Here is a 27,274-nt window from a genome sequence, read left to right as displayed (position 1 = left end):
GAAACAACAACTTCGAACCCACATGACACGGGCATTATGAAATATGAGCCCACCGCAGAAAGAGTCACCAGGCCTCTCGACAGCGGTGGGACGGACGGTGCTTCGGCCTGTAGCGAGCAAAAGCTCGCCGTAGGCTGGAGACGTCACGACCGCAGAACGCTCCTCGCCAGCCCGATTAGGCGAGGAGAGGCTCCTAGGACAGGAGCACTGCGATAGTTACATCCCCAAGCCACTAGGGAATGCTGCCGCTCCACTAGCAATGAACCCCATGCTAGAGAGCTCGTGTTTTTTTCCAACAATGGAAGTTATGTGGCGCGTCCCCCTGGGTATTACTCACAGTGAAGACGGGTTACACCACCCAAGTTCGAGAAGATAATTCTCTCTCAAGTGGGGGGGCAGGCAGCGGAAGTACTTCGGGCCAAGATCCTCGAATTACTAGCCAAAATAAATAAAATAGGAAAAAAGCTGTCAGAGAGGTTCCCTTTTCTAGACCAACAACAACAACACGACTGTTTCTACAGCCGCTATTTTCTGGTCAAAAGAAAAAGAAGGGGGGGGGGGACTACGATCTCCTGGATCTCAGAGCTCTCAACAAATACCTCAGAATTTTCAAATTCAAAATGCTGACAGCAGCGACCCTACTACGCTCTCTGCGCCAGGGCGACCGGTACACCAGTATCGATCTCAAGACGTTTTTTTCCATATCCCTATCTATGCACCACACAGGAAATTCCTGCGCTCTGGAGTCACTATCCCCCAGGGTATTCGTGAAATGCACTCAGGCGACACTAGCTCCTCTGTGTCACCAAGGGGCTCGTACTGTCTCTATCTCCTGCTGTGCGCAAGTTCGCCAGCAGAGGCGCTGCCTCACACGAAACTCGTGGTGGATCAGCTATCCTCCCTGGGTTTTTACTATTAATCATGCGAAGAGCACGATGACGCCTACCCAATGGATAGATTACATAGGCATAACGTTGAATTCTCTCTCCTTCTCAGCCAGGCTGAGCCAGGAGGGTGGAACCGTTTCTCAAATGTGTGACACTTTTTAGAATAGGGCACAGGGTGCCGTTCAGCATATGTCTATACGAATGACAGGGCTCATGGCGTCCGCCATTTCACTAAATACGTCTAGGCAGACTACATATGAGGCCATTCCAAGAATGGATGCGGTCTCTACGTTTCATTTTTCGCACAGACGAAATGAAAGCCTGGGTATCGAGGCTAGTCTCTACGTATTCCTACCAACCGCCGACATCAGGAGTCAGAGTGACGGTGGGGTGCGTTCAGGCACTCAAATGGTGGGAAAACAGAACCACGCTTACAAAAGGGCGTCCCTATGGGAATAAACACTTCCGGGAAAGTGGTTACTACGGACGCCAGCATGTCGGGGTGGGGTGCCGCTCTCCACGAAATGGCAACTAGGGGGTGTGAGACCGCGCTCTGAGGAACGCCCACATCAATTACCCCGAACTGATGGCAGTATTACTGACACTGCGTCAGTTCAAACCATTTGTTCATGGCCGCCATGTCCTAGTAAGGACGGACAACACTACTACGATGTGTTATATCAACAAGCAGGGCGGACTCAAGCCCAAGACCCTGCATCTACTAGCCTACAGACTAGTCACGTGGTGCCACACACACCTCCCTTCGATCAGAGCCTGTCACGTCCCGGGGCTCCTGAATGCAGGAGTGGACCTGCTATCCAGGGGCCAGCTCCGCTACGCGGATTGGTCTCTCCACCAAGAGGTGGCCGCTCAGTTATGGGACAGGTTCTGGCATAGCCAAGGTGGACCTGTTTGAATCGGAAGAGAACACAAAGTGCCGTCTGTTCTTCTTCATCAAAGGGTGCTCGTCACTGGGACTGGATGCACTAACTCACAAGTGGCCGCGGGGCCTGTTTTTTCCTCCCCTGTCACTAGTACGACCCACCTTGGACAGAGTGAGAACTCAGGGCCTGGAGGTGGCTCTTATAGCTCCGGCATGGGGGTCTTGGAGGTCAGAGATATCCTCCCTCCTATACGACCAGGCGTGGCAGCTTCCACTGTGGAAGGATCTGCTCACACAGACTGGATAAGGGATTTTTCACCCTTGCCCTCAGACCCTTGATCTATATGGGCCTGGCCCATGAAAGGAACAATTTAAGTGCTGAGGGTTTGCCCCCGAACATGATGGCCACAATTCAGGGGCTAGGGCCCAGTCCACTAGGAGACAATACAATATTGCCTGGAAGGTTTTCGAGCGATGGTGCGCAGCGGAACCAGACCAGGAATTACCATTCCAGGCCTCAGTGATAACGGTTCTGACCTTCCTACAGGGCTTGCTGGATGAGTCCCAATCATCAACCAAGGTCAATCTGGCAGCTATATCAGCATGTTATACTGGCATGGGAGATAAAGCCCTGGGTGAACATCCGCTCATACGACAGTACATGAGAGGGGTTCGGAAGGCCCGCCCGGTTACTCGGTATCTGATTCCTTCCTGGGACCTTTCCTTAGTGCTGAACGCTCTAACAAAGGCACCTTTCGAGCCACTGGACTCAGGAGGATGGAAATTCTTAACTTTAAAAGCCGTCCTTCTATTGGCTCTCACTACAGTTAAAAAAAAAAAAAAAAAAATATATATATATATATATATATATATATATACTGCATGTATATATATAGATAGATATATATAGCGATCTACAGGCGCTCTTGGTGAGCCCTGATTGCACTATCTTTAGTGGGGATAGAATGCGGGTCACGGTAAAACCAAACCCGGCCTTCATGCCCAAGAATTCCAACCTGGCTAGTGTTCCGGTGGACCTAAGGTCGTTCTATCCACCTCCATTTAGATGGAGGAGGACGAGAGGTTGCTTTGTCTATGTCCAGTGCGGGCCCTACGAGTGCACATGGACAGGGTGGCTCCCTTCAGGAAGGGCAGCCAGATGTTTGTGGCCTGGGGTGCTAGCGTAAAGGGAAAGACGGTCACTAAGGTGCGGTCGTCCCGATGGATTGTGGAGGCCATACAGATGGCTTACTCCACGGCTGGAGTAGTGCCACCAGTGGGGTTAAGGGCACACTCCACCAGAGGTATTTCGGCATCCTGGGCGCTCTACAAAGGTATCTCGATACAGGATGCCTGTACGACGGCAAGTTGGTCCTCGCCTTCGACTTTTGCTAGGTTCTATAACCTGGATGTAACAGAACCAACTGTGGCACATGCGGTTATGCAGGTTGCTTCCCGCTGAGGCATGTCCTTTAAGATATATATATATATATATAAATAAAGGAAGTGAGTATATAATATAGATGTATATGTACATATATATGTATATATGTAAATACATAAATGAATTAACAGTCGACCTAGCTCTATATACCTTGAAGCCTGTATATTAGCGACTAGGATAAGACTGAGGCCAGAACTCATGAGACGGTTGGGACCGTTGGTGGTTAGGCCTCGGGGCACGTAAGATGACGTGGTTCATCGGCTCCTTAAGGTAGGAACAGGGACCATGTGGACAGGGGGTCCATTTGGTCCCACCTCTTATCAAGTCAAAGGGTCGGTGACCTTTTGACCTCAGAATGGTTGTCTCATAGGGGACGTGGCCGTCACGCCTGTGACGTCACAGTCCGGGGGGACACATGAGGACGGGTGCGTACTTCAGTGATTTGAAGGGAGTTTATTAGGTCTCCCATAGTGAATTGATTCACGAGTAGACTTTAATATAACTGGAGGTTATGCAATAACCATGGTTATATAAAGGATATGAGTGAATCAATTCACCAAATTGCCCTTCTAGCTTGTTAACGGCAGAAGGAGAAAGTATTACCGAATGACGTCCAGACAGCAGCGCAGGCACTTATACCCTCGGGGGAGGGACTTGCACTGCGTCATGACGTAAAGCCCGTTCTAATACCATTAGAACGTGAGTGTATAAGATTTCTTCTGTCTTACGTCCAAGAATGGACATAACCCATAGTGAATTGATTCACTCATATCCTTTATATAACCATGGTTATTGCATAACCTCCAGTCATTTTAACGTGCCGGTCCGGGGGTTCAAACTGGCGACCTTCCGGTATCAAGACCGCTCCGCAAACCTTTCGGCCACACTGCCCCGCTGTCATGGCCCGTTTAAGTCACAGTATCATTAAAAAATGATGAAACTTTCAGATAATTTATTTTTTAAGAAGGTATCATTTAGTATTGAACAATAATTAATAAATATACAGACTGTTGCTGGAGTCCAAGGGCAAGAAGAGAGTAATTGTATTATAAAATCATGTGCTCTGTATGCCTAACAGGCATGTCCAGTGGTGGAAAAAGTAGGCCTACTCATCATTTTTACTTAAGTAAAAGTATGCAAGTTATTTGTTGAGTAAAAGTACAAAAGTATTGGCATCAACATGTCCTTAAAGTACCAAAAGTAACTAATTATAAAGAATGCCCCATTTCATGTTTTCAAATGTATAAAAATATTTTGAAAAAAAAAAAAAAGCCTCCACACTCATTCTGTTTGAGACCAATCAGCGCTGAGCTGTGGAACGTTGCAGCAGGGGACGGACGGCAGGGTTGCCGAGTCCGCTTATTATAAGCGACGTTGTTTTTCTGTGAAATTGCAAAAATATTGGTATAGCCTAACGTTAATCTGAGTTCACAGAAGTTTTATTTTTCGCCACTAGTAGTATACCGTAGCCTGGGTTTCAGCCTGATTTGATACAAATCAGACAAATCAGGCTGGAACCCTACCCTGTGGTAAGGTTGCCTACCCCATGGCAAATGCCATGCCCCTATTCATAATTTCATATCAAGGTCCATTATTGATTTGGCAGTGAGCAACGGACCACCATTTGATGAGATTTATATTATATAGCCTCTCAGAACCAAATTTAGAATATTTTGTTGAATTTAATTTGTTGGATAAGATTTTGTCCACAATTCCATGCTGTGTTGTTGATGTGTGGTGCCAATGGGAGAGATAACAGGCCAACGATGAACAGGTCTGTAGACCTCTCGTAAATTACGTATGCAGATGTTTAACAATAATAATTTAACTTTTGAGAGTGTAAATTATGGGTCCATTTGATTTCATTTGAGATTTAACTCTTAAGAGTTAAAGATCTTTAAGCAAGGGTCCATTTTTTACCAACTCTCCATCATTTAGCTAGCTTAATTGAACACCCTCAAGGACCACTGGTGGTGGTCCCCTGACCAGTCGCTTATTTTTGGCTTGTTTTTCCACAGACCTGGTTGCTTATCTGGCAACAACAACCGTCGCTGCAGTGCAGAGAGACAAGCAGCAACCCCAAAGCTAGCCAACTATATTAAACTACATCACACACGCCATGAAACACAAGGAAAACATGGACGATATTAGCAGGTAAATAATACGCAACAACACACCCACACACTTCACCACGAGCACGAATGCAGCTGCGTTCCCGGCGAAGCACGTCATTACGCGTGGAATTAATTATCTTCTTCTTATCAATGTCACTGCATGCACAGCTCGCGCTACTGCTGGGCTAGCTTCATGATGAGCTAACTGAGCTAACTTATAGATATGAATTGTGTATGAGTTGTGGATGGTAGCTATATAATACCAGTGCTTTTTATCATTAAATAACAGCTTGTTGTAATAACGTCCGGGGCTGTGCATCCCAGTTGGGACGGGCTGTGCGGATCATCGCTGGCGTGAAGACACATAATATGTTATCTTTTAGTAAAACCTTATCTTGTTTATACTTATGGCTTGTGTTGGTATGTCTCTGTTTTACTTGTTTAAATACAATCTAGAATAGATGATGTGTGCCAGGCAGCCACTGAGCCACACAAAGGTGTGTGTGTGTGTTTGTGTGTGTGTGTGTGTGTGTGTGTGTGTGTGTGTGTGTGTGAGAGCAACACGCACCCTCCTCATCAATGTAGACAGGACTGCAGAGAGAGCAGTTGGGTTGGTACCTGCCTTCCCTAGAGACTACTGTACTACTATATAACACTAACCAATATGCAGCACCAGCCAGTAACACTAAAACTGTTACGTATAACTAGTGCTACATCTTGTTGCTTTAGTTAGTGTGTTAACTACTAACTAGTGCTGCATCTTGGTTAGTGTTAACTAGTAAGTTAATAACTACTGCATGTTACTAACTATAGTGCTGCATCTCGTTGGTTAGTGTTAACTATAATTACTCAATGTTACTACTAGTGCTGCATCTTGGTTAGTGTTAACTACCGAATGTTACCAACTAGTGCTGCATCTTGGTTAGTGTTAACTACCGAATGTTACCAACTAGTGCTGCATCTTGGTTAGTGTTGTTAGCTAGTGAATGTTATTGGTTAGTGTTAACTGATGCATCTCGGTTAGTTAGTAACTACCAGAGCCATAGATTAAGACAGAGTTACGACAACTCCGTTCACTTCATGGGGCCAGTCCAATGGCGGCTCTTCTACATATACTTTGTTGGCGAATAGGGACACCTTGAGTTTACAGAATGCATTGGAGTCTATGTGCTTGCACGAGTACATGAACCACGTGACCGAGCTGTTTCCTGCCCCCTCAATGTCGCAACTCTGTCTATACTCAATGGCTCTGGTACTAAGTAGTTAGTACTAGTATAGTAACTAGTATCAGCCATCCATAATTGCCTCATTGAGGATTATTCAGTGCTAGACTAGATGTTAGGTCAGGAAGTTTACAAGCATTATTTATTTATTGACTTACTTACCAGGAACAGAACAGTGCATGTTAATCAACATGTCAGTTTTCACATCCATGTAAATGAGACAGTTAGCCAAAAGCACATTTCCATCAGTAGTCCCTGAGAACAGGCTGTTAAAAGTGGTGATATAACTACCAATACAAAACATAGACCTATCAATAACAGGACATAGAACAATTATGGTATAATATGAAAGATTGGGTTTACAAGTTTGGTTTGCTTTAAGACATCTCTTAAGGTTGAATTTGAAAGTCAAATAGTTGGTGGTCTCTCTTAATTCGGTAGGAAGACTATTCCAGTGTAGCCGCAATTTGCAACTCTAGATTTCTTTATAATGGGATGAATCTAGAGTTGCAATACCCTCCATTGACTCCCCATTCATCTTTTTTGGTTTGCGATCTGCTTGTCTTAAACGACGTTAAACTCACCAACATTGCAGCTGTAGTACAAGCTTGAATTATCCTCTTTCAATCTGCCGAGCTTATTTTTCATAAAAATCCACCGTAGAGATGTTATGAGCTACTTTCTGTCAAGACATCCTCTGCAAGTGATTATTTTTCTAAGTGCTGGAGTTTGGAAGCACTCGTCGTACGTCACTGAACCTTCTGCGTTCCACCTGTTTCGAATTTGCACATAATGCAGGAGGCAGCAGCGTGACCCGTTAATAAAAACGAGTGCTTCCAAACTCCAGCACTTAGAAAAATAATCACTTGCAGAGAAGGTCAATGGAGGGTATTGCAACTCTGGATTCATCCCATTATAAAAAAATCTAGAGTTGCAAATTGCGGCTAATTCCAGTGATGGGATCATGGGAAGCTTAACAGACATTGACATTATGTTGTCTTTAGGGGTGTCACAATTATTAAACAATCGTCTGATTGCAATTATTTGAGATAATCGCAATTATTTTGTCATAATCGTCATAATCGTTACGGTTTCCATGTTGAAAGTTGTTCATACATAAAAAATCACACACGTGTGAACTGAGTGGTGCAATTCCCCCCCCCCCCCCCCCCCCCCTCTCTCTCTATCTCTCTCTCTCATTAGAGTCACTACCTCTCTCACTCTCTCTCATTAGAGTCACTACCCCTCTCACTGTTTCTGGCGCCCCCTACTGCTATTTTTAAGTCACATACTCATGCTCACACAGACACACAAACAAGTACGAGACACACAGACACACAGACACACAGACACACAAACACGTACGAGGACATTGCAAGCTGGTTGTAGGAGTGGTTGCACCACTCAAAAAGAAGAAATGGCAGATCTACATTGCTTACAACTCGTTACTTTGTGATGCGTTTATAGATCAGTAATTTCTTGGTATATTACAGTTATTTGTCATATCTGCCCTGTGTACTTTTTTATCACGAAGCCTAAAAGGCAAACAGAAATTTATTTTTTAATTAATAAAGTTCCAATTTCCAATGCCAAAAACACAATGAAATCGTTAATCGCAATTATTTGTGACAATTAATCGTCAACTTAAATGTGTAATCGTGACAGCCCTAGTTGTCTTCATTCAGTAATGTCATAGCTGATGACTCATTACATAATAGTGAATTATCTGTCATGTAGGTAGGACACTTGATGATGGACACTATAGCCCCCAGAGGGATCTTCAATCTGGGTTCCCAGATTAAAGTTTTCCTTCCTTGTGCCCTTTTTGAGGGCCGCTATCCCCTCCAATGCAAGGCTTTCAGAAATTACGTCATAGGCCAGCCAAGTATGTGGACTTTTAATGTTTGTTTAGAGCCTTGTTATTAATCCCCCGTCACCAACAAAGTATTTTTTATTTTTTTTTATGTATTTTTATTGAGGCTCTGAAATTTCACAGCTGAACAATCGCCATTCAATGTATATAGAACCACACATTTTTCCTTTTTAAACACAACATAGGAAAACAACCACAATAAGGACATTACAATGCACAGACAAAAAAACAAAATACAAACAAAACAAAACAAGACAAAACGAGTACACCACAGTCTTGACATGATTGTACATTACAGGTCACCAGAGTCTTTGTTATTCACTACCGTTCAATAAGGTACATTGAAGCGCAGTCTAGAAGGGTCCACTGTATCTAAGACTGGTTCCCATACCTTCGTGAACCCTTCCATGTTATCACGGAGGAGTTTCTCCAGAGGAACCACAGTCATTACCTCCTTGTACCAATCATCCAGTGTAGGAACGTCTCTATGAATCCAAAGCTTGAGTATAGTCTTTCTCGCTATGTATAAGAGTATTCCAAGTTCCAACCAATTTGGCGTTGTGTCTCTGGTCCTTGCACTGGATACCGTAGCTGCTAGTACACACTGGAGAGGTGACAAGTTCAAATTATATCCAAGCAAGGTGTCCAGCTCATTCTTCACCTCATTCCAAAACACCTGTATCTTTGTACATTTCCAAAGCATATGTGCATATGTACCAACTTCTGTGTCACATTTATTACAGTTAGGAGAGCTGAGACCAAGCTTGCTTCTCAGTAGAGGTGTATAATCTGTGTAACATTTTTAATGTTAAGAGTGGTTTGAACTTACATCAAAACAAATCTTTCTGGCACAGGTTGTGTAAGAATATTTTCTAGGAAGGATGTCACCAACCAAGTCTGGGTTAATGTTTGTTTAGGGTAAATTATGATGTAATTCGTGCCAGCCAAGTCTATGGACTTTAATGTTTGTTCTTCTAGGGCAGTAAATGACAATGTAAGACGTCATCTCTATGATATAAATTCATCTTGTAATAAATATTTTTCACGGATATGAGAACATCATCCCAAAATTCTGGTTGCCCATCACTTCACACAAGTGTGATTCTATTTTTGTATCTTTGTACTACAGGTGTCAGAGTGATCTTCTCTCCATGGGCCCTTAAGCATGTCCACAGATGACAGTATCTCTGAGGATGTGTCCAGCTCGGTGGGGGCCTTGAGCCACTGCCACGTCGGTCCTAACGGAGATGGGGGTAAGGAGAGCGAGACCTCTCTGGTGTCCTCGGAGGGGACATCGGCCTCTGGGCTCGCTGGGCCAGAGGACGGACACATCCCGACCTCACTGACACCCGTAGACGCGCTGGACATCACGCCAGCATGCAACAAGATCAGGTACCATACAGCAGGGGTGTCCACCCTTCTTTGACTTGAGAACCACTTTTGAACCGAGTCCAATCTGGGTGAAATTCACATTGGAAAATTAATATAACGGCACGGTGAGCCCGGACAGCCACAGACATGCCAGTCTGACAGACAAACAGCAGTCACTAGGGCTAATTAGCCCTATATAAAAAATAGAAGACCACATTAGCCTATACTGAATGAATGGCATCAGCGTGTTTGAATGTCGGCCAGTCATATCATAGATTTAAGCCAGCTCACCTCCACTCGCGCTTGTTCACAAACATGACAGACAGACAGACAGACAGACAAGAAAGGCTGATGATTAGTATTACCACTGTAACTCACTAATCAGCATATGTTGACAGAGACTCAGCCAATTAAAGTTTCACGTAACCAGGCCTAAATGCCTTTGCTGCAAGCACCTATATCTGCCTCCATTTGCGTCGTACTATTAATTTATAATAATGTATATTGATCACATGCGGACGCCACACAGAATAGCCAACTCTGAGGAAACATACAACAAGTTGGATCGGATGAAATATAGCCTTTAGTCCAAAAACGAATTAATCCCACAAGAAAAGAAATTAAGAAAAAATGTCCTGTGTCCATGCATGTCCATATATTTGCTTTCCAAATCCGACAGTGCAGGGCAGGGAATCAATCACTGCAGTAGGCTAAATCAATGGGGTCTATTATCATTGCCGAGTTGTAATATACAGTAGCATTTGGTCGTGTGGTGAACAGTACAAATTAACTTCTTTCTCATTATGTGAAAGTAACTGTAACATCAGTTAACTTATTAACGTTCTGACATTTAACAAGGAGTGAAGCAATGCGTGGCAAGTTGGCAAGTTTAGTTTATAATTATATACATATAACTCGCGCTGTTTGCGTGAAGATCTGTCCGTGCAGAGACGCGCCTGTCAAAATTAACTGCTATACAAGCTCATCGCGGCTGTTGTATATAATTTAAAGCTTGGGAATCCTCTGTGCAGGCTATGATGACGTATTTCGATATTTCCTGTTGCCTTATATGGTGTGGAATGGGCGTGGATGTTCCATCTAACCAGGCGACACCAGGCGAATCGCTTGGGGAAAAATGCGGAAAGGATACACTCAGCGATCCGCACAAATGAAGTGATTATCACCGGTACACCAGGTTTCCTGAATAACACGTCCTTTTTATATATAAAAAACCTATTCTAAATTATTTAGAATAATTTCCAAAATAGCAGATGTGCAAACTTGCAATGCGGCACGAAGTGACACGCTGTGAGCTTGGAAGTCAAAATGATTGTGATGCTATCTCAACTACTTTTGCTGGGGACCCCCTGGAACCCCCACCCCACCCCCCCTGTTACTGTTATTTATCAGGATTCAAATTCAAATACGGCAAAAGTAGCAGATCTACAAGCTCGAAATGTGTTTCGAGCTTGTAGATCTGCTACTTTTGGTGCTTTAGTTTTGTGGTTTCTGCCTGACAGCAACAAACTTGTATGTAACATGTGAGCTTGTAGATCTGCTATATTTGGTGAAGAGACTTGGTGTATTCTATACAGAAAAACAACGCACCAAGCAAAGTGCAAGTGGCATTGATAAATTCCAAATATTATCAAAGTATTCTAAGGCCCCACTGACGCCTACTTTGAGAAACCCTGCTCTGCACACAGACCTATCTGAAATATAGCATAAAAAAACAAAAACATTCCTTGCCGGCTGGAACATTGTGTTCAATACCAACTGCAGTACTCTAGACTGAGTCTAGAGCGTGGAACAAGCCTTAAAATGTGCCAGAGTTGGATGTCTTCAGTCCAAAATGAAATGGGCCAATGGCTCTGTAACTGGGTAATGAAGGCAAAGACGTTGGAGTGCCATGTCATTTGGTTCCAAAGTACTTAATTTGACATACAGTACATCATACATACACGTACAGTATGTATGATTCTTAGCGCAAATAGCCAGTCTACAAGCTCACAGCGTGCCGAATCACAATGTGTTGTGAGCTTGTAGAAAGTTTATCTGCGCTATTTCTTTCAAAATAAATCTTTCAGAAAATCAAAAACATGTTCCAAAATGGACCTGGGGAATCAATTAATCTCAAAATATTTTCCGGGGACTCCCAGAAGAAAAGATTTGACTTAAAAGTTTTCTCTTTAAAGATTTAAAAAATAAATTGCAGATCTGATCTAAGCTCATAGTGTGGCACAAAGTAACACGTTATGAGGTTTGTGGCTAAAATCTAAAATGACACGGATGCTTTTCTGGTTTTAATGGGTTTAATCAGAGGCATGTGTGCAGACTCCAGACTGCAGACAGAACATTTGAGCTGATCATTGCAACCTTCTTGCCCATCTTGTCAACAACAGAGACAAACCTATTCCTTCCCCACTGATGACAGCCCTGTGGGCTTTTGCACACTATACTCATTCTCCCGCAGTTTGTTAATACCAACCACTGGAGAATGAATGCATTCATCATGGATATGCTAGCCCTCTGTCTGTGATTTCCTTTTCAATTCAAGTACATACAAACCTGGAGATTGAGATTGAAGAGATTGTTTTTGGTACACCACCAGAGATACACAGATCCCCCATTACTATTCATGGTGAACCGATCAACCTGGTATGTTCGTACAAATAACTAGGAGTAGTAATTGGACCATCTGTTGTCATGGAAAGATCAGATTGATTCAGTGTGTCAGAAAACAAAGCAAAGAATCTACTTCCTTCGCCGTCTAAGATCCTTCGGTGCTAGTAGACGGAATCTTCTTTTGTTCTTCACTTCTGTTATTATGAGTGTTCATCAGTACTGTAGTACCACCTGGTATGGATGTTTGTCTGCAGCCCTAAAACAACTGAACATTTGTTCAAAGATTGTTGGACAACCACTTCAGAAACTTTATACATCCACGTATGATAACAGCATCCTAAGGTTAGCAAGGAATATCACCTCTAATACTAAGCATGTGTTGTATGGAGAATATAGGTTGCTACTTGCTACCTTCAGGAAGGAGATATAGTGTACCAGCATACAATAAGGTCAGATTAAAGAGGTCCTTTGTCCACCAGTCGACTTTGAGGCTTAATCAGGAGTTGTAGACTTAGCCACGGGGTAATCTAGGCACTATGACTAGGCAGTGGACATTGCTCTTGTCTTCATGTCTTTATGTATGTAAATTGTCTTGTTCTTTGTGTTATGTCAAATGTGTGTATATGTGTTCTGCATACTTGGCTGCTGGGTCGCAAGACAAATTTCAGTGTGAACTGACAATAAATCATATATCAGATGTGAGCATAAATCATAACATTACATCACAATCGGTCGTCTTTGGTTACGTCTTAACTACACTGTCTCCATGTTTTTCTCTAATGAATAATATCCCATTGTATTATGCTTCTGGATATTGTTTCTAACACGGAATCTTGTACATCTGCGTTATTTTTTGAGGTTTGGTCATATGACTGAAGAATGACTTAGATGACCTGAGGCCGATTCTTCGAAATCGTCTCCGTCGGGTAGAAACTCCAAAACTGTTACTTATCAGGATTCATATTCAGGGCACATAGGCTGCTAATGCAGCCTGACAGCGTGTCGCTGGTTCGATTCTCGATCCCGACGACCTTTGCTGTGTGTCACTCCCCATCTCTTTCTCCCCATTTCCTGTCAGTCTCCTGTACAAAAAAATAGAAAAGAAAATGAAGATAAGAAGCTTCTGCCCGACAGCGAAAATGAAATGCCTTCTAAATCCTATCCGTTTTCAGAAAATGTTTTTACACACTACACAGTAGCTAAGATCTAAAATGAATGCTTTCAGGCCTGAATGGTTTAAACCATGTGATAGTGTACATAACCACACTAAAATACAGTTTATGGCTGTCTTTGTTAGGAGCCTCTGTCTAAGCACCGACGAGGCATTTGAACAGGGGAAAAACCTTCCGTTCATCAATCCCAGTCCTTTGGAGACCCTGAGGGTGCTGGTGCAGGAGATCCAGAGTAGTGGGGAGACGGACCCCGAGATCTGGAAGGACTGTGAGGTGAGAACCTTTTTTATTATAGAGATGGCTCAATAATATGTCGCACTGTTCTTGTGAGATTATAAGAGCATGTTCAGTCAGGCCTTTTGATGGATTTGATTTCCGTAGGCATTGATCTCATGTAATTGCATTTGCATGCCTCATCTCTCTCCCTCTCTCTCTCTCTGCTATCACGTTTTGTTTGTCATGTGGATCACAGCTGAAAGCACAAACATTGTAAATTTGTTTGTACATTGTTAACACACAGTACTACACTTAAAGCTGATGGTTTAATGTTCAGGAGACAGTATTTTTGGAACACTGATATACAGTGCTACGTGGTTGCAATGTGGTTGATATCACTTGATGTAACATTGATGTAAACACATTCCAGTCCAAAGTCTTACTTACAGTACCATGTGAACACTTAAGCCTTGGTCATAAGATACAGTACTGGTGAGTGTTGTGAGCTTGTATATCTGCTATTTTCAAAGAATCTTAAAATGTTTTGCCAATGTCCAAAATAGCACCATGGTTAATGTGATTAAAGTTGCGCATGTACAGTTGTACACCAAGATATTACAGCTCTCCAACTGTGGAAATGATGGAGTGTAAAATGGTTTATATATAGTATAGTCTGGTGTAAACCCAGTAGAGGTGCTCCGATCAGGTTTTTTGGAACCGATCCCGATCACCGATTGTTTTTCTCACGATCGGCCGATACCGATCTTGTGCGTAAGGGGAAAATTGGAATATTTCCAAAATTAATATATGTCAAAACTGTTCCTGTGTGTGTGGTGAGGAAGGGGAGAATGTTTAGGCCTGTCACAAAGATGCAAAACGACATGATACTATATATCTGATTGACCTTTATACCACTTAAATGGTGTAAAATCACCGATCACCAATCTAGTCATTTGGAGTGAAAATTGCCTGATCACCGATGGGTGGCTGATCGATCGGAGAACCTCTTAAAGGAGAACACCACACCAAAACACACTGGCCATGCATCTACCTTCATCCCTGTGCCATCATCCATAGTGCCCTTGGTTTTTGTCATAGATGCCCCCTGCTCTACATTCAAATAGCGACAGATCTCCACTTGAGTAGGATCATTCTCAGTTGGCAAAATGCTTGCGTGGATATTCACTATTATTGTGGTCACATGACAGTGGCGGACACGCCACAGATGTTCCATTGGATTCAGCGCAGGCCACGTACACTTGACCAGGTCAAAGTTTTCATGTTTCTTCTTCCATAGAAACTCTTGTGTCATTTCGGCGGTATGTTTGGATCGTTGTCATGCATCTGTCATGCTTCTGGAGAATTGGAGTCGTCTTGTCAGCCGGCATTTTGGTAAGGCATATGGAGATCGTCTCTGTCGGGTGGAAACTTTTCAGGATTCGAATTCAGAAATGGCAAAAGTAGCAGATCGACAAGCTCAAAATGCATCGCTTCACGCCGCTTTTCAAGCTTGTATTTCTGCTACATTTGATACCTTTGTGTGACACTGTAGTATGATCAAGTAGGCCAGTAGGGCATTCATTTACAAACAAAAAAACGTAAAATATGGAGATAAGATGTTTCTGCCCGACAGCAACGATATAGACCTTCATTGATCCCAGAAGGGTCATTCAGTTGCATGGCAGCACCCCGGTACGACATACAGGGCAGATACCGGTGGGAGTAGAGTGACGCATATAAGCTTCAAGAGTAATATTGTCACACTTTGACTCAGCGTGAGTAGTGTTTCCCATAAGGCACCGGTTGAAAAAGGAAAACAAAGGAAAAATATAGAAAAATCACCAGAAATGAAAACAAAATTAATAATAATAATAACTCTTACTTTCTCTAATAACAACCTAAAACATGAACTTAGGTTGAAAAATAAAACAAAGTTGTCCTATTAAATACAGTGGCAGGGTGAACTGCCACAGTAATAAAACAATAACAAGAAAGGAGTAAATGGGTAGTAATGGGGCGGCAGTGGCTCAGGGGTAGAGTGGCCGGTAGAGCAGCCAGATGTTCTATCCCGGGCTCCCCTTGAGTTAGTGTCGAAGTGTCCTTGAGCAAGACTCTGAACCCCCTAATTGCTCCCGATGTGCAGGTTGGTGCCTTGCATGGTTTCCTCCACCATCGATGTGTGAATTTGTGTGTGAATGGGTGAATGCAATGTAATCTATGTAAAGTGCTTTGGTTAAGTGCTATAAATGCAATTTACCATAGCGCACAGGAAGTATACGGTAAATAAGATACGCCCAAAGGAGATTTAAGGTCGGGCATGGTCATCTGCTCATGGACCGACCAGGATTTGCATAATGATGTGCATGATGTATGAGCTACATCCACAGGCTTTCACGGTGCCATCTATAAATGTCATCTCCCGCCTAACCTCGATACCCAGGCTTTCATTTCGTCTGCGCGAAAGATGAAAGCCTGGAAAAAGCCGTGGGCTGAACCAGTCTAAAAGTGGGAGTCAACCCTTCCGGGTGGGCGTCGCTCTAAATGATGTGACGTAGCGCTGCACTAGGGGGGAGAGGAGGGGCCGGGGGTGACGGACAGATCGATGAGATCCAATCAGGGGGCGCGCATTTCTGAGGCGCGACCCGCCCCTCTAGACCAGAAATGTCTCTGCTTAGGTCAGGCTATCTCCCGCCTAACGCATCTTTGCACTCACCATGCTCATGCTGCCCTGTGTCACGCTTTCACCTACCTGCTTCGCTGCCCCGATCATTGTCTTTTTGTATGTCAGATTTCTCTCTGTCACAACATCATGTATTGTACACTTACAAGTGCACTGCCAGATGCATAATTGACAATGTCGACCGAAACCTGGTATTTTTCCTCGAACAGGGCCGATGGTTGCATCTCTTTCAGCTGGTCGAGAAGCAATACCAAGAGCAAATCCTTGCTCAGCAAGAACAATACCAGTGTCAAATTCAGGTCAGTCTGCTTGCTAACAGCTTAATCTTAGTAATGCTATGTTGTTGGTAATTACTTAGTAGACAATATTCATGTGTATTAAACAAACCAACAGCAACATGGAATGCTTGTTTTACAGCTGATTCAAGACGAAATTAAAGCGTTGGTTCAACTCCAGAATCGCCAGGGCAGTGGTCAGCCGACCCCTGTCAATGCCACCGTCATCCCCAGTGACCATTCCCCCCCCGAGGACTTGACCGGTGCCCCTGCCCGCTACCCTTTGACCTCCCCTTCGCCTCCTCCGCCCGATAAAGCGTTGGAGACCTCAAACTCGGCGGTTCCCGGCACCGAGGAGCGTTTGGACACGGTCAGGAGCAGCGGCTATGGGACCCTGTCTGTGTGGGAGTCGGGCCTGGGCCAGACACTGTCTCCCGGGGACGTGCACGAGGCCAGTCCAAGGAAGGGGAAGCACCCCGAGTGGACCTGCGGCCTCCAGGAAGAGCTCCCAGAGGTCACTGGGACGATACCCCAGCAGAGCTTTTCTAACGAGACAACTCCAGGAACTGGAGAATCGTGCCCGTTGTCCAGCCAGCAGAGAGACTCTAGGTAGGTCTTTAGTTTAGCCACTTTCAACCCAAATGAAAATGTATTTGCTAAAGAGCTGGGAGAAACCCCTGTTACTGAACACTACTGCAATGATGAATATCAGAATATAGAGCTTTAGATTCTTTACCAAAATCTAATCGCTTTTACACACAAATATCACTTTTAATTGGTTAAATCATGTATTTTCTTTTCTATTCTGTTCCTGCCTGGCAGTGCCAACCAGCCTTTGACCTCCTGGGCCCAGAGGCAGAAGCTGAGGCTGAAGAAGGGCAGGGCAGGGCAGACGTCCCCCCAGGTGTGTGACTACTACGAGGAGCCCCTGAGCCCAAGGGAACCACACAGACACACAGTCGCACTGGACCAGGTACACTGCAACTCACTAGCAACTACGGTAACTGGCTGCACTCGTGTGTTGATTTTTTTTTTTATCTACATTTTTATCCCACGATTTTGTAACCCAGTTTTCTTTTCACCCAGTGCCAATTATCTAATGTAATCCTGGGTGCTACACTTCCTCCAACCTGGGGGGGCAGCGGACTGACCTCATGCCTCCTTCTATGCATGAGGAGTCCAAGCTGCTTCTTTTCACCTGACAGAGGGGAATTTCCCCGGCCGGACGTAGCGCGTGGAAGGGACACGTTATTCCGACCAGTTCCTTTCCCCTCCATTAGGCGCCCCGGCTGGCCAGGGGGAGGTAGTTTTAGTGTGTTGATTTTGACAGCACATTAGTTAGTTTAGTTTTAGTCATAGTCTTTTGAATACAATTTCATGTAGTTTTTCCATGTCATTTTAGTCATCTGAAATAATTAAAAATAAATAATAATCTTGTTTTAAAACTGCCCACAGCCCTCTTATGAGAAAAATTGGTGGTATTTTATCATGAACATTCGTGAGGACCAATTATATGAAGATAAGTTGAAAAGTGGTGAAGTGGTCCTTTAAACAGTATCTTTTCTATTAATATGTTGGATTCATGTTAATGTGCATTTTGAGACATTTAACTATTTTTTGCAGCACCCCCCTGTATTAAGTAACTCTTGTTGAATGGATAGGTTATTTTTGTGAAGTCTCAACCAGTCATGTCTTATTGGCTTTCAGCATCAACTGACTGGGCTTTCTTCTAACGTGTTTCCCCTGAGGAGGAGTGACAGCCTGCTGTCTGAGGTGTCAGGTAATGACACACTGACAGAGAAAAGACTGGACTGATATTAATGTTGTTTTATAGGGAACATGCCTGTTAACATTAACCATTAATGACCAGAAGAGGGTACTATCGTCTTGCAATTAATTTTCACAACGCTTCGCATCGTGGTGCGTTGTGAGCTTTTAGATCAGCTACTTTCACAGTGCAACCGAGTCGTACGATGAACTACAGATTGTAAAACATTTTTTTATATATTTTGAATCGCACAAGATAGGGCCCTTTTTGGTAAAACATTCTACATATCTTAGGAAACTTGTTTAGGCAGTTCCATGACATCATTTAGGCTAAATGATGCTAAAATGTGTTTCATTTGTTCCCAGGCCTGACGTATTGGCGTCTGAATGAGAACGAGATCTATCGTCCCCTTCCGGATAGCTTTGACAGCGGCGCGTACCTCCTTTTGCAGGAGGTATCCATGAGTCTGGTAGGTGTAAATAATGGAAACCTACTACTAGTATTATTCATGTGTTCTCTGAGAGAACTGTGTATTTTGATTATGCCATATACTGGATGTCTTAACTCGTTAACTCTGATATCACCTCAATTACGAGAAAGAAAACAATTCTTGGATTTCGATGACATGAGGTGAGGGAAGATGTTAGGAGCTCAATAAAAAATTATCGCAACGTCCCGTTAGCATATTAGTGCTTCTGACATCGCGGTGGCTCAAAAATGGCCGATTACTCCTCCCGGTTCATGGAGCCGGCCCACGGGGTCTTCTTCGTGGCCTTTTTCGGCCATTCTGTTGGCACTGCCGTCGCCACAGCACCGGTGTCAATGGTGGCATGGAATCGGTTAATTACATCAAACAAGCCACAGAACAGAAAAGGAACAACAATTGATTGCTACTTGCCTGCCAAACCGTCGAGTGAAATAGATGGACGTGTCGTTTCCAAAGCCTTAAACGCTGGTGTCATATCTCCTACAGACTCCACCTCAAGAGCCTCGGCTGTCTCTGAGACAGATTTACGAGAACAAGCAGAAACCAGAGCCTAAGCACACTGACTGGGACGGCTCCGGCACATCCAGTCCTTTGTCACCGCAGGTAATGCACGCCAGAGAGTACTAAACCACAGATTACCAATGTTTTCACTGATATTTAGTTAAAAAAAAAGAAAGACATGAGAAAGAAAAAAAGGAAAAAAATAAATATATATATATTCTATTTTATTTAACCACTTACTGAAATCCTTTCCAAAATAGCCAATCAAACTCAAAATAAGCATTAACTTTAGGACATTTTTGAAAACATTTTGCCCAAAACAGGTTGAAAGTGGTTAAAAATCGGGACACATCAGCGGCATAATTGCCTGACGTCATTCAAAAAGTAAAATAATGTCTGATATATCAGCCAAAGCGATATATCGTTCTCATTATACACACACGTACAGTGAATGGACTCTTTATAGTCTTAGGCAGCATAGCTCTCATAACTTGCACATGTTCTTTTTGTTTGCATTGCAGCAGGCGTTAACTCTGGACCCTGCCGTTCACATGCGCCAGTCAGAGCGAACCTCCGGCGTCAGCAGCCCCTCCTTCCCCGCCCAGGCGGCTCATCACCTCTACCCGAAGCACGGGACCCCCGGGACCCCTGTCAGCCCCGACAGCGTGGTAGAGTGCAGCGCCAACAACCCCGGAGACACAGACTGCTCCTCCAACATGTCCAGCTTCTCCCCTACCAAGGTTTTAAAATAGCTTTGGATTTTCCATTTTTTTGATTAGTGTTAGTTCGTTTTGAATGTTTAATTTTTTTCTAATTCAGTTAGTTATTATTAGTTTTTGTTTTTGGAAATGCTATTTAGTTTTAGTTTTGGTTTTAGTTTTTTTTTATACTTGTCAGGTAATTTGTCAGGTGCAGGATTGAATAGGTAAGTATTGTGTAATAAAAACGTAACAAACGGTAGCATTTGGAAATGTATTCAGTTACGGATCCGATGGTAATTCCGGAGCATTAGTCCGACAACACCGTCATGCGGTAACAGCGGTCGGACTAGCGCTCGAACCGTGCTTGCGGTTATGGTTAGGGTTTGAGGTAGGTTGTCGGTCTAATGACTGTCGGACCAATAATAGTGTCGGAACTAAAGCCTGTACCCTTGTAAACACACAATACAGTTCCAGCTAGTTATCGTTTTTGATTGTAGTTTTTATTTAGTTCATTTAACGATGTGTGGTTTTTTTTAAATGCAATTTTGTTTTTTATTTAGTTTTAGTTAACTGTATTAACCTTGTCCGCTACCAAGGTGCAGAGCCCTTGGTCACACCCGTCGCAGCAGTCCGCTTCGCGGGACAAGGACCAGACCCCCTGTTCCTTTACGGCCAGGGTCAGCGAGGAGGAGGGCAGTCTCACCAGCACGCTGAAGCTGAAGTCCATCTCTGGCGCCAGTCAGCACGTAGAGAGGTCTTTGCTATCGGGAGATCCTGTTGCCCTTTCTCTGTAAGTGTAATGTAGCAAGCCTCTTATAACCACCTTATGCCATTTGAAAACTTGTGAAACGGGTCATTCTGCATGAAGAGTACATTTTGAGGCCCAGGCCGTAGCGTAACGGTCTGGGCACCAGACTGGTAATCCAGTCGCAGTGTGCCGCGGGTTCGACTCCCGGACCCGACACGGCCTTTACTGCATGTCATCCCCCCATCTCTCTCCCGTTTCCTGTCAGCCTACTGTCTGTCCCTTCAAAAATCAATAAAAGGCGTAAGCCGCAAAAAAATATCTTAAAAAAAAAAAAAAAAAGTACATTTTGATACCAATACTTTTGTACTTTTACATTGTAAAACAGTTGGGAGGAAACCACCCTACTGCATTATTGAGGTTTTTTATTTTGTTTGCATAAATCAGTGCTATTGAACATTATGATCACCTTTTACATCTGTGTGTTGTTTAAAAAATATTGAACCAATGGAAAGTAGTAAAAAAAGTTAAAAAACGCTTTGGACAAAACCTCTTAACTCCATTGGACCCTCAAACTGTCTGCTAAAGCAACTAACTCCACCACCTCTCCCACTCTTATGCAAGTAATTGACAATATATAAGTCACAACACCAACTTTGATGAGGCAGTATTGCTTTGTTTTCAAAATATAAGGTTTTCTTAATTTCCTGAAAAAGGAACATTTTGGTGGTTTCTTCCAGACAGCAGAGATATCTACATTGCAGTATGGATACTTTCACTTAAGTAAAATAAGTGACCGTGAGTACTTTTTCCACCACTGTCTATTCCTGCAAAAGTCATTTTCTTATCCATCCATCCACCCCCCCTCTTTCTCTCTCTGGCTCTCTCTCCTCGTAGGCTGAGGCAGAACCTTAGAGAGAAGCACTACAGACACGTGGATGATCTGAGGGCTTATTATGAGTCTGAGATCCAAACCCTCCGAGAAAAGCTCAACCTCAGAGACCTGCCCCAAGACCTGGAGAAGAGCAACCAGGCCCTCCGAGAAAGGTGTGTCTGTTTGTGGGCATGAATTCCTGGCTATAAAGACGTTGTGTGATGGTGGCTAAAAAATATATTGCTGATCTACAAGCTCACAACGTGTCACATTGAGATACGTTGTGAGCTTGTAGATCAGCTATTTTGGTATGGTGAAGTGTAAATGATTTTTCTCCTTCTAGGTGTGAGCATTTAGAGCGAGCTCTGGCTGAAGCTGCCAGTCATATCCAGGACCTAGAGGGCAAGAATTTCACACTGGAAAAGAAACTGGTAACATTGTTCTAGATCCTTGGACTATTTTACTATTTTATTTGGGGCGTTCTAATCTCTTTGTTATGTAGATAATGATCAGAATGAGTTCTGTTTTGGACAAAATATCACTTTAGATATCCACTATTTTTCAGTCACAGTGCATTTTAACCGCGGTGACAGCCAGATAAATCTTCCGGAAGTGCACCATTTGTCTATGGGCCCCGGCAACTACCGGCAAACGGCAGCAATAGCAGGCGAACAGGTGATAGTCGAAAAGTGGGTGGAGGAATGTCGCCCGAAAAGTTGAAAATAATTCATCTTTTGGGCGACATCGTCGGTGATAGTGGGTGATTAGGCGATAGCCAATGAAATTCAAGTGTCGCTCGCCGTTGTTCTCCTGCTGTTAAAACGCACTGTAAGGCATTTCTTTCCTTATTTAGTTTAGCCTAAAAGCTAAACAGAAATGACATTTCTATTCATATGTTAAACGACAAAAAATGCAAATAAATCACAATTATTAGCTTGACAATGAATCGCCATGTAAAATGTCATTAATTGTGACAGCCCCTAAGAGTGGTTTACGTGACGTCTCCTCCTTGCCAGGTGGAATGGCCGGAGCGCTACGCCGTGGCAGTGGCCACGGTTAAATCCCTGCAGCAGCGCCTGGAGGAAAGCAAGCGGTCCGGCGCAGAGAGGGAGGCCTCGGCCGCCCGCCTGGAGAGCCGCGTCCGCCAGCTGGAGGATGCGGCGCAGGCCGCCTGCCGGTAGGGATGGGACGACGATCGTTGTCACGCTTATCCTGATAAAAAAAACACTCATAGTAATCGTATCGCAGAGATTTGAATGTATTGTGAAATTGTCCTCCGTCATTGACTAGGATGAATGGGCTTTTGTTGAGCTGCAAATTCTCTGTAAAGTATATGGTATGCTCTTATTTCACTCTACAAAAATCGATTCGCCACAAATAGCCTATCTTTGGCTAACGTCCCCCCCCCCCGGGATGCTGGGTGTTCAAGTGCTAAATAAAAGTTTTATCCTTTGATAATAATTGTAATTATTACAAAAAATTGCCACAATAATGTGGTTTTCATGTGGTCCATCCCTTCCTGCAGGGAAGCCCGGGACAAGGAGGTCAGGAGGGAGCGGGAGTACAAGATGCTGCAGGATGTGAGTCTGCTTTGCTGGTCTCCTAATAGTGCTGCACAATTAATCGAAAAAAGATCACAATCTAGATTCAGACACAAAATTCTAAATTTGAGCAAGACTGGTGCAAAAGGGAGCGTACCTATGTTCCCCAGGTTCTATGTTCCCCACCATCCAAAAAAGGTTATTTGTTCCCCACTTAGAATAAACCTAACCCTAACCTAGTAATTCTAGTAAGACTAAAAGTATTTTAGCAACTTAGTCTTAAGTGTGTTACAGTAGTATATTATGGTTGGTGTTCATTACACATTTCGGCCACCACCACTGGTGGCGCTAGTGAGTCAATTAATGCATAAATTATGCAAATGAGTAATTAATTTATGCATTACATTATTTACATTCCTTGAATTCCATACATTCCATAAATCATAAATCATATTGTATATATATATATCATAAATATAATTAGCATAGTGTTATTATTAAATAATGAAAGTTAATCTCACATTTTCCATGACAGTGTGTGTGTGTGTGCGTGCGTGCTTGAATCTGACCCTCCCTTCCTCCATGTCGCTGTGACATGTTCCCAGTCTACAGCCGTGCCAGGTGCAGAGATTCCGCATACAGGTGTGAAAAGCAGAACAATAGGGCTCTCCATTCCTTTGAACTGACATCTGGCAGTTTTCAAAGGGTGTTGTGTAAACAGGGGTGGGGGCTCTCTCCACTCCTTTCAAGTGCCAGGTGGCTATTGAGAATCCGTTTCAAGTGCCAGGTGGAGATCAGAATGTGTTAATTAGATTTTAAAAAACATGGGTGTTGTGTAAACAAGGGTGGGGGCTCTCTCCACTCCTTTCAAGTGCCAGGTGGCTATTGAGAATCCGTTTCAAGTGCCAGGTGGACATCAGAATGTGTTAATTAGATTTTAAAAAACAGGGGTGTTGTGTAAACAAGGGTGGGGGCTCTCTCCACTCCTTTCAAGTGCCAGGTGGCTATTGAGAATCCGTTTCAAGTGCCAGGTGGAGATCGGAATGTGTTAATTAGATTTTAAAAAACCAGGGGTGGGGGTCCTTATCTTTGATGTGGCTTGTATGCATAATACATGAGGGGGACACAGGGATGGGGGGGTCCCTTATCATTGAAAGTGGTATGTGACATGTGACAGGTGACAGGTGACAGTTGACAGGTGACAGATGACAGCTGGCAGCTGACAACAGCTGATAGTTGACAGGGAAAACACATGGCTTTTGTTATGTTTAACCCCAGCATTACATTTTCCATGTGCATATATACGTCAGTGTAATGGGATGTACAGTAGGTGTAGTGTAGGCTAGACAGCTAGGGGTGAGTCCATTTTATGTGTTTTCTGCTTATCTATATGTATATGGCTGTATGTATGACTGTCTGGATGGCTGGTTCGGAGGGTGCACACTAGACTGACTTTTGTTTATTTCTTGGGTAAGTCATGGATACCCCGCCTAGTGGTCAATTTCTATATATAATTACACTGCAGTACCAACTATGTCCTGATGTGATTTTAATGGTTCGTGTTTTGTTTTGTGACTGGAGAAGGTAAGTGTGGTCCTAATGTTGGTGGTTAACGTAGGTATTGTATTATTTAGGGGTTTTGTGTTGTGTTTTTAGAATTTTATAGGTTTCATGTTGTCCTAATGTTTTGGTCAGCGTAGGTCTTTGTATTATTGTTGGTGTTTTGTGTTGGGTTTTGTGAATTCTGCAGGCTTCATGTTTTTCCTAATGTTTGTGGTTAAAGTAGGTCTTGTATTATTTTTGTGTTTTGTGTTGTGTTTTGTGAATTGTGCAGGCTTCATGTGCCCTAATGTTTTGTTCAACGTAGGTCTTGTATTTTTTTTGTGTTTTGTGTTGTGTTTTGTGAATTTTGCAGGCTTCATACTGTCCTAATGTTGGTGGTTAACGTAGGTCTTGTATTATTTTGGTGTGTGGGGTGGTGTTTTGTGAATTCTGCAGGCTTCATGTTTTTTCCTAATGTTTGTGGTTAAAGTAGGTCTTGTATTATTTTTGTGTTTTGTGTTGGGTTTTGTGAATTTTGCAGGCTTCATGTTTGTCCTAATGTTTTGTTCAACGTAGATCTTGTATTATTTTTGTGTTTTGTGTTGTGTTTTGTGAATTTTGCAGGCTTCATGTTTGTCTTAATGTTTTGTTCAACGTAGATCTTGTATTATTTTTGTGTTTTGTGTTGTGTTTTGTGAATTTTGCAGGCTTCATGTTTGTCTTAATGTTTTGTTCAACGTAGATCTTGTATTATTTTGGTGTGTTGGGTGGTGTTTTGTGAATTTTACAGGATTCATGTGTCCTAATGTTTTGTTCAACGTAGGTCTTGTATTATTTTTGTGTTTTGTGTTGTGGTTTGTGAATTTTGCAGGCTTCATGCTGTCCTAATGTTGGTGGTTAAAGTAGGTCTTGTATTATTTTTGTGTTTTGTGTTGTGTTTTGTGAATTGTGCAGGCTTCATGTGTCCTAATGTTGGTGGTTAAAGTAGGTCTTGTATTATTTTTGTGTTTTGTGTTGTGTTTTGTGAATTTTGCAGGCTTCATGTTTGTCCTAATGTTTTGTTCAACGTAGATCTTGTATTATTTTTGTGTTTTGTGTTGTGTTTTGTGAATTTTGCCGGCTTCATGCTGTCCTAATGTTGGTGGTTAACGTAGGTCTTGTATTATTTTGGTGTGTGGGGTGGTGTTTTGTGAATTCTGCAGGCTTCATGTTTTTCCTAATGTTTGTGGTTAAAGTAGGTCTTGTATTATTTTTGTGTTTTGTGTTGTGTTTTGTGAATTGTGCAGGCTTCATGTGTCCTAATGTTTTGGTCAATGTGGGACTTGTATTATTTTTGGGGTTTTGTGTTGTGTTTTAGAATTTTGCAGGTTTCATGTCGTCCTAATGTTTGTAGTTAACGTAGGTCTTGTATTATTTTCGGTGTTTTGGGGTGTGTTTCTAGAATTTTGTAGGCTTCATGTTTGTCTTAATGTTTTGTTCAACGTAGATCTTGTATTATTTTGGTGTGTTGGGTGGTGTTTTGTGAATTTTACAGGATTCATGTGTCCTAATGTTTTGTTCAACGTAGGTCTTGTATTATTTTTGTGTTTTGTGTTGTGTTTTGTGAATTTTGCAGGCTTCATGCTGTCCTAATGTTGGTGGTTAAAGTAGGTCTTGTATTATTTTTGTGTTTTGTGAATTGTGCAGGCTTCATGTGTCCTAATGTTGGTGGTTAACGTAGGTCTTGTATTATTTTTGTGTTTTGTGTTGTGTTTTGTGAATTTTGCAGGCTTCATGTTTGTCCTAATGTTTTGTTCAACGTAGATCTTGTATTATTTTTGTGTTTTGTATTGTGTTTGTGAATTTTGCAGGCTTCATGTTTGTCCTAATGTTTTGTTCAACGTAGATCTTGTATTATTTTTGTGTTTTGTGTTGTGTTTTGTGAATTTTGCAGGCTTCATGTTTGTCTTAATGTTTTGTTCAACGTAGATCTTGTATTATTTTGGTGTGTTGGGTGGTGTTTTGTGAATTTTACAGGATTCATGTGTCCTAATGTTTTGTTCAACGTAGGTCTTGTATTATTTTTGTGTTTTGTGTTGTGTTTTGTGAATTTTGCAGGCTTCATGCTGTCCTAATGTTGGTGGTTAACGTAGGTCTTATATTATTTTGGTGTGTGGGGTGGTGTTTTGTGAATTCTGCAGGCTTCATGTTTTTCCTAATGTTTGTGGTTAAAGTAGGTCTTGTATTATTTTTTGTGTTTTGTGTTGTGTTTTGTGAATTGTGCAGGCTTCATGTGTCCTAATGTTTTGGTCAATGTGGGACTTGTATTATTTTTGTGGTTTTGTGTTGTGTTTTAGAATTTTGCAGGTTTCA

General features: G+C 42.8%; 1 protein-coding gene across 5 annotated transcripts in view; it reads left to right on the top strand.

The window, feature by feature from the left end:
* The first annotated feature begins 5,253 nt into the window (after positions 1-5,253).
* The window catches only part of mphosph9 (M-phase phosphoprotein 9), a 51,463-nt gene continuing 29,442 nt past the window's right edge, over positions 5,254-27,274 (top strand). For 2 of the 5 annotated variants that reach the window (XM_083793210.1, XM_083793209.1), the window contains exons 1-15: positions 5,254-5,368; positions 9,554-9,816; positions 13,718-13,865; positions 16,698-16,787; positions 16,906-17,372; positions 17,586-17,736; positions 18,471-18,543; positions 18,897-19,000; positions 19,505-19,621; positions 20,041-20,259; positions 20,817-21,010; positions 21,863-22,012; positions 22,183-22,270; positions 22,856-23,016; positions 23,365-23,419. In XM_083793210.1, coding sequence (XP_083649336.1) covers positions 9,590-9,816; positions 13,718-13,865; positions 16,698-16,787; positions 16,906-17,372; positions 17,586-17,736; positions 18,471-18,543; positions 18,897-19,000; positions 19,505-19,621; positions 20,041-20,259; positions 20,817-21,010; positions 21,863-22,012; positions 22,183-22,270; positions 22,856-23,016; positions 23,365-23,419 — 2,244 coding nt within the window. In that variant the 5' untranslated portion in view covers positions 5,254-5,368; positions 9,554-9,589. Of the gene's footprint in view, positions 5,369-9,553; positions 9,817-13,717; positions 13,866-15,105; positions 15,201-16,697; positions 16,788-16,905; positions 17,373-17,585; positions 17,737-18,470; positions 18,544-18,896; positions 19,001-19,504; positions 19,622-20,040; positions 20,260-20,816; positions 21,011-21,862; positions 22,013-22,182; positions 22,271-22,855; positions 23,017-23,364; positions 23,420-27,274 lie in introns of those variants that run through there. The other 3 variants (XM_083793211.1, XM_083793212.1, XM_083793213.1) reach the window with 3 other exon arrangements.

This window comes from Protomyctophum parallelum (assembly GCF_964188405.1).
Source record: "Protomyctophum parallelum genome assembly, chromosome: 21".
NCBI lineage: Eukaryota > Metazoa > Chordata > Actinopteri > Myctophiformes > Myctophidae > Protomyctophum > Protomyctophum parallelum.
This window is presented reverse-complemented; position numbering and strand designations above follow the sequence as displayed.